The sequence below is a fragment of the Castor canadensis genome, chromosome 3 (genome assembly GCF_047511655.1).
Source record: "Castor canadensis chromosome 3, mCasCan1.hap1v2, whole genome shotgun sequence".
NCBI lineage: Eukaryota > Metazoa > Chordata > Mammalia > Rodentia > Castoridae > Castor > Castor canadensis.
Window position 1 is genome coordinate 58,451,143 of NC_133388.1, and position 11,039 is coordinate 58,462,181.

Here is an 11,039-nt window from a genome sequence, read left to right on the forward strand (position 1 = left end):
AAGGAATATATTATCAAATTGCTCACCTCAGCTCTCAAAAATATTGTGATTACAGTCCCCGGTACAAAGTTACTAAGAAATGCAGATGGAAATGACTGTTAGTCATCAGTGGCGCTTTCACACCTCATTGAAAGCCCAAGCAGGAACATGATCTCAGAATCACAGTATATTGTCAAACAGCAAATGATGGAAGGCTATGTAATGACTGAGTGATCAACCATGTAGAAGCTTCCTACAGCAGGAGAGGGCATCCAGGGTGTGTGTCACTCAATATACTAAACTACAGCACATATTCTTTTTTGAGAATAAAGTCAGTTTTAGTTCTTTGTGATACATTCAAAATGTGATATCAAATAAAGGAAGCACTGCATTAAACAGATATGAGACCATCCTTCTCCAAATCTGACTATATTTCTGAAACTGTCTAGAGGTAATGCCAAGTAATTAAAGTCTGCCTTGATATATACAGCTAATCAATATGTACAAAATAGTGTAGGTCTCTTATATAGGGGTTCTGGAACAGGACAGACACATGGAGGAAAGACTTCTTCACAGTCAAAGCTGAATCAAGTCTAAACATGCAACCAAGCACAGGTGGCTCAGACTGTAATCCTAGCTACTCATGACACAGAGATCAGGAAGACTACAGTTCAAAGCTAGCCCACGAAAACAGTTTTTGAGGCTTTACCTCAAAAACACTGAACACAAAACAGGGCTGGCCATGTGAGTTGAGTGCCTAACAAGTGTGAGGCCTTAACTTCAAACTCCAATGTCACTAAGGAAAAAAAAGTCTAAACATGCATGCTTACCTGCTTTCTAAAAATTTCTAGAAAACGATAGTTCCCTGCCCAATTCCCTGGGATCAGATGGGCCATTATTAGCCTTAGCCAAGTTTGCTCTTCTATTTGTCCATTGTATGCACATCCAAATGTTAGTGTGCTGGAAGCAGCTGATAATGGTTCGTGTAAGCATGTGGTATGCATCTCTCCACATCTTTGTGGTCATACTGGTATTGGAAATTGATGGAATATTCCTGTAGTATAAGTCAGCAAATATTACAAATCAAGGTTTTCCCCTGCCTACCTCCACCCTACTCAATGAACAAAGTGTTAAACATTTTATCAGCTTACCAGTGCAACTCAGTATGCACTGGCAAACTCATTGTGCTATGGGTCACACAATTTATCAAAGGCAAGAGACAAAATAGTGAGCCAAACAGACTTAATCCTCCCTCTCCCCCTCTTCCCCATTGTTCCACTCATGGCCATCTGCCCTTTCCCTTTCCACCCACTTCCCCTCTTCTTTCAGTTGCCTGGTGCTGCAGTTTTTAGCTTTCACCCCCACAATGACCAAAGACTTGGCCACTCAAAGTCCAGCTCCCAATAACACTGCTTGACATGGACACTGGTGTGATTCAAGGGGGGGTTAAATGTCACTCTTATCACCAGGCTACTTAAGCATGGAAAGGAAGGAGAATCGGTTAAAATGCTCCAGGAGAATGGTACATCGCTCAGAAGGGAACTGTCCTGAGAGAATGATTTTTTTGGCTGGACATAATCATTGACAAACTGGAAGAGAGATGATCAATAGCACAGTTCCCAATAGATCTCAAGTCACCCCAAGGCTGGTGGTCTCAGCTAGTCAGTGCAGCTCCTTCATTGGAAAACAGTGGTTGCAAGATCAAAGAAATCTGAGAGTACCAGGGCTCAGGTCCAGGTAGCAGGAGATATACTCCCCAACTCAACTGAGCAGGCCATCACTCTTGCTGGCATTCAGCAATCCATCACTGAGTGTGTCAGATCTGTGTGGTCATGATGGAGGGCCCCCCCTCCCCAAAAAGGCATGACCATCTCACATTGGCCCAAGCCATCAAAGCTCCCAGTCATCTTTGCAGGTGATCAGGACAGATTCAGCACAGGTAGCTAGAGAATAAGTTTTACCCACACAACCCATCCATGTGCCTCAATCCTGACCTGGAGGGACCACCTCTAGAGGCCTATACCATTGAAAGACAGTATGCCTTTTCACAGCCAGATATGATAGAGCTGCACAGGTTGGCAACACAACAGTCTCATTTTCCTAGGACACATGGCAACACTGGATTCAGTGGTGTTAAATCCAGTTCTCCAGAGGTGAAAAACTATTGGGCAGGTTGGGATGGCATCAGCTCAGACTGACTACCTCTCATGAACTTACTATTCCAAACTATTTGCTTTGATCATTTGCATAATCAGGTGTCAGGGTGCTAAAATCAATGAGATCTGTCAGATATCTGGGGTGCAGATAAAAATTGCTAACACAGTGGAAGGATCTATTGATAGGCAGTTACCATCACTGGATCTGCTGCCAGCATTACCTCAAGCTCAATATCTAATCAGTTGGGCTTTCCTCAGAAACTGGTGGCATGGGGAGCAGACAGAACAATGCAAACTCATCCATAATTCCTTTCTGCTGTTCACCACGACCCCCCATGATCCATCTGTGTAGTTTCTGAAGTCAGCGATTCCAGGTTTTAACTAGTTTGTAAAATTTCAGTTTTTACACACTATCATCCACTTGTGATTTTTTAATTAAAGTATTTTAATTCTTTTCTGTGTTCAGCTGTTAATGTTGAGGCCCATACTTAGTTTGATAAGCTTCTCCCATTCTCCCTTTTTAAAACTTTTCTTTTTTTGCTTATGAATTTTTCTGTTTGTTATAGACAAATATAAGACTGGAATATTAATATATTTCTGTTTAGTTCTGTCATGTCAGGCAATTTTCAAAAACAATTCAAAGATGGACTGGATCTTTTTCTTTGTGAACCAAAAAATAAAAATAAAAACCAGGACAGACTGGATGCTGGCTCAAGCAATACAGTGCCTGCTTTGTTAAGTGTGAAACCCTGAGGTTAAAAAAAAAAGCAAAAAGATTAAAAATTCATTTTCAGGTATAAAAGAATACTAAAACACGAATAGTCTTTACATAGTTTGTGCCAGCTTTAACATTTGAGAATGTAAACAGTATTTTAACTTTCTGGATATAATTTCAATAATAAAAATCATTTCATTAGCTGAAGTAATAAAACATGTTTAAAAAGCAATCATCAAGCAATATGTATGACACATATATTCTCTTTATTCCTCTTTCCCTACTATGGTCTCCCTCCAATCCTTATGCCAAACAATTGCTTTATCCAGGGAAGGTGGTCATCTACTCTTCAAAAACAGCAATTGGTCTACAAATGCTAACAATAAATTACAAGCTCTGGAAAATGGATTATTTAGCCAGACTACATGAAATACTTAAGGAAAGTCAGCGGGAAGGAAAGGCCTTCTGTAACTGTGAGGCCGTCACAGCCTTTCGAACACAGCCACAGGCAAGAGCCTATGTCTTTCTTTCTGCTTGGCCCTCGCAAGGTGGCGCAGGCGCAGAGGCACATGGCAACAGTTGCTATGAAAGGTCTTTTCTTCACGTCCACCTTAGAACTCTAGGGTTCCCGCAAGGGACGATGGGTAACGTGCATATATATTGCGCAGGCGCACGCAATCTGGATGGGAAACGTGCATATATATTGCGCAGGCGCACGCAATCTGGATGGGAAACGTGCATATATATTGCGCAGGCGCACGCAATCTGGATGGGAAACGTGCATATATATTGCGCAGGCGCACGCAATCTGGTCTTTCCAATGCAAGACGGAGGTTCCTGTTGTTACCATGGGACGTCGCCCGGCTCGCTGTTACCGGTATTGTAAGAACAAGCCTTACCCAAAGTCTCGTTTCTGTCGAGGTGTTCCTGATGCCAAGATCCGCATCTTCGACCTGGGTCGGAAGAAGGCAAAGGTGGATGAGTTCCCGCTCTGCGGCCATATGGTGTCCGATGAGTATGAGCAGCTCTCGTCGGAAGCCCTGGAGGCCGCCCGCATTTGCGCCAACAAGTACATGGTGAAGAGTTGCGGCAAGGATGGCTTTCACATCCGCGTGAGGCTGCATCCCTTCCATGTCATCCGCATCAACAAGATGCTGTCCTGTGCCGGCGCCGACAGGCTCCAGACGGGCATGCGAGGAGCCTTTGGAAAACCCCAGGGTACCGTGGCAAGAGTGCATATCGGCCAAGTCATCATGTCCATCCGTACCAAGCTGCAAAACAAGGAGCATGTGATCGAAGCCTTGCGCAGGGCCAAATTCAAATTTCCTGGTCGCCAGAAGATCCATATCTCCAAGAAGTGGGGCTTTACCAAATTCAATGCTGATGAATTTGAAGAGAAGGTGGCTGCTAAGCGTCTCATCCCAGATGGCTGTGGAGTCAAATACGTCCCCGATCGTGGCCCTTTGGACAAGTGGCGAGCTCTGCACTCGTGAGGCCTTCGGCAATGCTACCTCCATGGACCGTGCCAGTCAAGATTTCTGCTCACCACTCAGTCCTGTTTACTGGCACGGAATGAACGTTTGTCGCATTTATGTTTTAAAAATGTTCAAGTTTTAAAAATGTTCAAGTTTTAGAGTAGAGCCTATGATAGAAACAGTTTTCATGTTAATACAGAATGTTTCAATGGAAAATGATACTTTTCTTGCTTAAATAAGAAAAATCTATGCAATTTATAGAGAGAAATACTGTTATTCTAATCCAAATACTTAAGACAGTAGTAAAAAAAAGTTTCAAACGTTTTTTTCAGTAAAGTCAAAGGTTATCTAGCTATTATCTTGGATTAAAAGTGGCCAGAAAAACTCATGTTGTGTGTGAAAATCTTTATTTATAGAAAACTAAATAATAGAAATGAAAATTATGACTACAATCTCCTTGAAACTAGTCTCTTTCTAAATTTGGTTGCTTATGTTTTCCTATAGATTTCTGAGTGTTATTTTTAGTTACCTTTAACCTCTGATTATCAACCTTAGAACAACAGGGTATACAGAAAAAGACTTTTCGAGACAAGCTTTACATTCTCACACTCAGGAGATAACTGTCCAATCTTGTCTTCATCACGGAAGGGTCATAGGTGACAACAGAGTTCGATATTGCTGGTGTTTGGGCCCCAGTAGAATCAACAGAAGTGAGAAAACGATAGTAAATCAGCTATCTTCTCTAAAAGGACACTGGAGAGAGTTTGCAATAGGTAGAGGTTGCCCTGTATTAGAGCTAACACTGATCACACTGGTGATTTGGGATTTATTTTAGAAAGTACATAAGCTAAAATTCCTGAGTCTGTTTTATTGTTGTTTTGTTCCTGGTCTTTTAAGCTGACTTAATCTTCTCAATCCTAATCTTTTTTTCTTAAACTAACTATTCATTTTCAGAGTCAACATATTTAATGAAAGCTCAAAAGGAGTACTAAACAGCATGGAAACTTGGATGTGTATGTGTTTAGGCTAGGGTTTTAAGCTATAATTTTATGTTAGAATCCAACTTGAGACAGATAACTGTAAATAAGTGCTAAATAATATGAATATATTTAAAGGACTCTGCACCCTAAAAAGTACTTTTTTCAATATGCTTTATGTGATATTTGAAAACTCCTGAAATTTTCTAGGAATTAAGTCATATGTAATTGATAAATGAAGGTAGACTTAAGGCAAATCTTTTGACTCCTGTCAGATGCTTTTTTTTATTGTTACCATATAATAGTTGTACTGGAGGGATTCATTGTGATATTTACATATGTCCTTACAATATATCTTAATTAGGTTTACCTTCTCCATCACTTCCTCATTCCCTTTCCTCCCCATTCTTAGAATACAAAATACATGGATCATAGTGGTCCTCCTTCATTCTCTCCTTTTGTTCCTTCCCTCTCCCACTGTTAACCCCCTCAGAGGGGTTTTGCTAAGTATATATTGATTGTTAAAGGAGGTTTCTCTATGGTATTTGACAAGTATGCTGGTGTTTGAACTCAGGACTTCATACTTGCTTGGCAGGTGCTCTACCACTTGGGCCACTCTGCTAGCCCTGTTTTTGCTTTGGTTATTCTGGAGTTAGGGTCTCACTTAGACTGGCCTGGACCATGAAACTATTAAGCTTCCCATTGTTACTAGGATGAAAGGTGTGCACCACTATGGCCAACTGTTTTCCATTGAGATGAGGTCTCACAAACTTTTTGGCCCAGGCTAGCCTGGAACTGTGGGCTTCCCAATCTAAGCCTCTCGTGCTATTTTTTTTTCTTTTCTTTTCGGCCAGTACTGGAGTTTGTGAGGCCCTGAATTGACCTCACACTTGCTAGGCAGTTGCTTTACTACTTGAGCCATTCCATCAGCCCTTTTTTAAGTTTGGTATTTTCGAGATAGGGTCTCAGGAATTATTTGCCCAGTCTGGCTTCAAACCATGATCCTTCTGATCTCTGCCTCCAAATAGCTAGGATTACAGGTGCGAGCCACCTGTGCCATTCTGTTTTTTCTAATGTTAACAAGGATACTTTCACTCTATTTTTCTTAAAAATCCTGTTATGTTTCCTAAGCCATGATTTTGCTTTTTCAGCATTTTATGATTTTAGGGTCATTCTAGTTATTTAAAATATGGAAACTACCAGGCATGGTGGTATGTGCCTATAGTCCGAGCTACTCAGGAGGCTGAAGCAGGAGGATAGCTTGCGTCCAGGAGTTTGGGCTGCGGTGCACTATGCTGATTGGGTGTCCACATTAAGTTCAGCATCAATATGGTGACCTCCTGGGAGCAGACTAGGTTGTCTAACGAGTGGTGAACAGGCCCAGGTCAGAAATGGAAATGGAGCAGGTCAAAACTCCCATGCTGATCAGTAGTGGGATCCCACTTATGAATAGCCACTGTACTCCAGCCTGAGCAACACTGTCTTTGAAATAAAAAAAAGATAACCAAACTGATTGCAGAGGTTCACACCTGTAATCCCAGCTACAGGAAAAAAGGAGACCAGAGGTTGAAGTTCAAGACCAGCCTGAGCAAAAAGTGAGATCATCTCAACCAGCAAGCCCAAAGTGGCGGTATGTGCCTGTGGTCCTTAACTATACAGGAGGCAGCACAGTCTGAGGCTAGCCCAGGCAAAAATATGAGACCCTAATCAAAAAAAAAATAAAGCAAAAAGGTTTGGGGGTAAGGCTCAAGGGGTCCAGCACTTATCTAGCAAGTGCAAAGCCCCAAGTTCAAACCCAGTACCACCGAAAATACAAACGAAAAAAAAATGACAACTGAGCTGAAGAATAATTTAATCACAGTTTGTCAGAGCTCTGCTTTATTTTAAAAAGTCTATTCAAATAGGAAATTTAGGAATGTTCATATTCATATATTTGTGTTTATGCACTAATGCGACAAAATAGACCTATTCCCCAGTTGCAATAAAAACCATTTACTAAATTCAAGAGAATATTATCCAGATAAAACTTATCATTTAGTTTATAGTCTCAAGATTTTATGGAAAATGCTGACTGAAAAACAAGAAAGCCAGGCACCAGTGGTTCATACCTAGCTACTCAGGAGGCAGAAATGAGGAGAATTGCAATTTGAGGCCAGCCAGGGAAAATAGTTAGGTAGACCATCTTGAAAATATCCAAGAAAAGGGCTGGCAGAGTGGCTCAATTAGTAGAGTTCCTGCCGAGCAAGTGTTGAGGCTCGAAGTACAAACCTCAGTACCACCAGAAAAAAAAAGACAAAACTTCAGACTATGTACTGTGTCAATTTAGCCCTGAAAAGTTCATCTCATAAATGATGTTACATAATCCAACATTTCTACCCCTTCAAAAAATGCAATTATTTTAAGCATACTTCTTTTGAAATATTTAATCTTTATAAAAAAAATACCAGCTCTGGCATGAATCAGTTGTACCATATGTTAGCAGGTGTCTTATTTCTTTATACTGCCTGTCCTGACATAGTTCAAACAGAGCTTTGTGGTTCTTAGAATTCCAATATTGACCTAAGGATTGAGCCTAAGACATTTAGTTCCAGTCATCATTGCCTGCTTTGACTTTAGTAAGCTTGACTTCTGTATTGTAATGACTCTGTTTTCATAAAAATGCCTTTGCATTCTTTTTAATAAACAAGTAATATAGAAAATAATTTGTATAGTCAAAGATCAATTAAATTTTACCTTCAATTATATTTCAAAATGAGGTAATTGGTGGCCTCCTTAAAGATTGTCTCATGGGATACAGGTGCTCTATTTCCACCCAAAACTGCTTCCAAATGCCCTTTATAATTAGCATATAATAATTGTGCAGGAGGATACATTGTGATATTTGCACATAGGCTTAGAATACATCTTACTTAGAGATTTAACCCCCTTAGTTAGAAGAGAGATTGTTCTCTCTCTTCTCCCCCTTCCTCTTAGAATTAGAACAAATTCAACAGTTTTCATTCTTCTATTTTCATATATAATATAAAGTACCTTCACCATATTCACCCACCTCCACTCTTTCCTCATGCCCACTGCACCCACTAGTATCCACCCTTAGAAAGAAGACTTGTTTTACCCTCTTGCCCTTCATTTTTTAAGTATATATTGATAGTCCAAGGGGGTTTTGCCTTGATACTTTAGGCTTATATATATCATGCTTTAATCAAATTAACCCCCCCTTTACTTGCTCTTTCTCTATCACAATGATCCTCTATTGTTCAACATCTTATTATGCATCACGTTATATTATATTCATATATAGATGGGTTGTCTCAATATTTTTCATTCTGTAATATTTTCTTTCTCCCATCTCCTGTAATCCCCCAAGAAAGACCCACTAATACAGTCTTCTTCTCTTTCTCACTGTTTGTGTGTGTGTGATCATATATGTAGTTATATATACATGTAATTCATAGGTCTAGCTTCCACATATGAGGGAAAATGTGACCGTTGACGTTTTGAGCCTAGCTTACTTTGCTTTACATGATGTTTTCTGATTCCATCCATTTACCTGCAAACACCATAATTTCATTTTTGTTTAATGGCTGAATAAAACTCCATTGTGTTTATATGCAACATCCAAAATGCCCTTTTTAAACATCATTGTCATCTGAACCCAAAATGGGGCAGGCACATACGGGCCACTAATTATAGCTCAGTGAGGTCACATGTTCAGTCAATTACCAAAAACAACTCATAAATTCCAGCCAAATTCATTTCCCTTGCCTATCCCTTACTACAAATACCCACCCAAACCATGGCACTGGTGCTCTTGAGTTATATATAGGTGCTGCTCTTAAGCCACCTTGCTCAGAGTCCACTCCCCTTGTTGCTGGAAGAGTGTACTTTCCTGCTGTCCCACCCCGCGGACCGACTTTCTGGACGTGTCCTTCACTCACGCCACGCAGGTGCTGACGGCAGAAACTGAGAAGATTCCGAAATGGGATTGAAAAAAAGACGATGAGGAGAATCACTTGGATCTATCTTCTCCTAAAATCATGAAGCTGAAAGAACCGGTGCTGGTACCTGTCGAGCAGTGTCCGAAGTTCAGTTTTGAGGGAATGCAATCACACAGCTGCAGGGAAAGGCTGGTCAGCGAGGGGCACAGCCAAGGAGGGAGAGCTTCGCAACAATGCGGACCCCAGGTGTGCCCGGTGAACTTGGACCTGCCCGTCCGTGTTGAAGTCTTTGGGCTCCAAGTGAGGCTTATGCCCTTCTGGCCCATGCCAGGGAGGAAGTCCGGACATGATGGATGATACCTGCCAGGAGCAATTGCTAGGGCTGTCTTATTTGAATGGAGGACCTGAGCTCTCTCATGGACGTGGGGTGCCAGCGAGAGATCAGGGAGCTGCACCTACTCCTCCACCTGTTCCCCAGGGGCGGTGGCGTTGGACTACCTTGGGGGGTTTTGGTGCGTGGTACCCCTGTGCGAGGCGCCACTGTGAGTCCAGCAATGCCACCCCACCTACTGTGCAGGGTGCTCCAACCCCATGGGCTCCAAAAGCAGGCATCCAGAGCATACCTTTGCCTCCACCCCTTGCAACAGAAACACGTGAAGAATATGCAGAATAGAGTTGTGAAGGACACAGAGGTTATTACAGCCAGAGCCAAGAGGACTGAGAATGTTATGACTATGGATGTGGGGAGGTTCAAGATTTCTGTAAAGCTTATGGCCAAGGTGACTACAATGGGACCAGGCCAGCTAAGGGAGCATACAGAGATGACCCATAGGACGTCAGTAACAATAAACAGCGGCTGGGCTTCAGTGGCTCATGCCTATAATCCTGGCTAAATTGGGCTGGTGGAGTGACTCAAGTGTGGCCCTGAGTTCAAACCCCAGTACTGCAAAAACAAACAAACCAAAAAACAAAACAAACAACAAAAAAAGAAAAACCCAGCATTCTGTCTTCTGTATGTAGTGTTTTAAAATGAGTAAAAATTTATTTAGGAATATTGAATTATTTTTTTAGGTGTGTAGATGCTTTTTTCTTTACTATTTAAATATAAACAGAGGTGTACATTTATAATAAAAATGTGTAAAAAAACAACAAACCTATTGCTTGCTTAAAGATTCTGAAACAAAAGTTTATTAACTTTCTCTTAGTTTTGATTTGCAGCATCCTGTAAAGTTGTAATTGCAGAATCCCAAGCCAGGCTGCATTTCAAAATTCAAAACTGTTTAAGGTTTAAAATCACAAACGTTAACTGCAGTAGGTGCTACCATGTAAGAGTGAGTTCAGACAAATCTAAAAACATTTCCTTTAGAAGAATGTGGTGGTTGAATCTTAAGGGTAAATTTCAATATTAAAGATCCTCAAGAGTTAAATAGTTGCTGCAACTTTTAACATTAATTGACTTAAAAAATTATGTTTATAAAACTAACTTTTTCATTATGTGAATATTGAAATCTAGCTCCAAGACATACAGTGTTGAGAATACTTAGGGAGGAGTAGGTTTCTGAAGTGGAGGAGAGGAGCTGGCCACCTAAATTGAATTTGAGGAAGAGTTTTTTTGTAGACAAACCTTTCAGTAATAGTACTAATAATTAAAAGTTCAGTATTTTAAAAGACAAAGTATTTTGTCCATCTGAGATTCTGCACTCCATGAAAAGCTCACTTGGACAATGAGGGCCAAAAACTTATGATTTTCATAAGTTGACATTGTCAGTATTGGACTGTTCCCAAGATAGTCAAATATG

The 11,039-nt window shown here is 40.8% G+C and overlaps 1 protein-coding gene and 2 pseudogenes across 2 annotated transcripts; all 3 read left to right on the forward strand.

Moving 5' to 3' along the window:
- The first annotated feature begins 1,397 nt into the window (after positions 1–1,397).
- Positions 1,398–2,494, forward strand: LOC109702305 (poly(rC)-binding protein 2-like; annotated as a pseudogene).
- A 1,204-nt stretch (positions 2,495–3,698) lies between these two features.
- Positions 3,699–4,343, forward strand: Rpl10l (ribosomal protein L10 like). 2 transcript variants are annotated; one of them, XM_020187687.1, is made up of 2 exons: positions 3,699–3,807; positions 3,889–4,343. In XM_020187687.1, the coding sequence occupies exons 1-2, from the start codon at positions 3,699–3,701 to the stop codon at positions 4,341–4,343; spliced, it is 564 nt and encodes a 187-aa protein (XP_020043276.1). The 2 variants fall into 2 exon arrangements, with proteins under 2 accessions (XP_020043276.1, XP_020043275.1); XM_020187686.2 differs by having other exon boundaries at positions 3,699–4,343.
- Positions 4,344–4,365: 22 nt separating this feature from the next.
- On the forward strand, positions 4,366–10,072 carry LOC109702306 (KH domain-containing, RNA-binding, signal transduction-associated protein 1 pseudogene; annotated as a pseudogene).
- Positions 10,073–11,039: the final 967 nt, after the last annotated feature.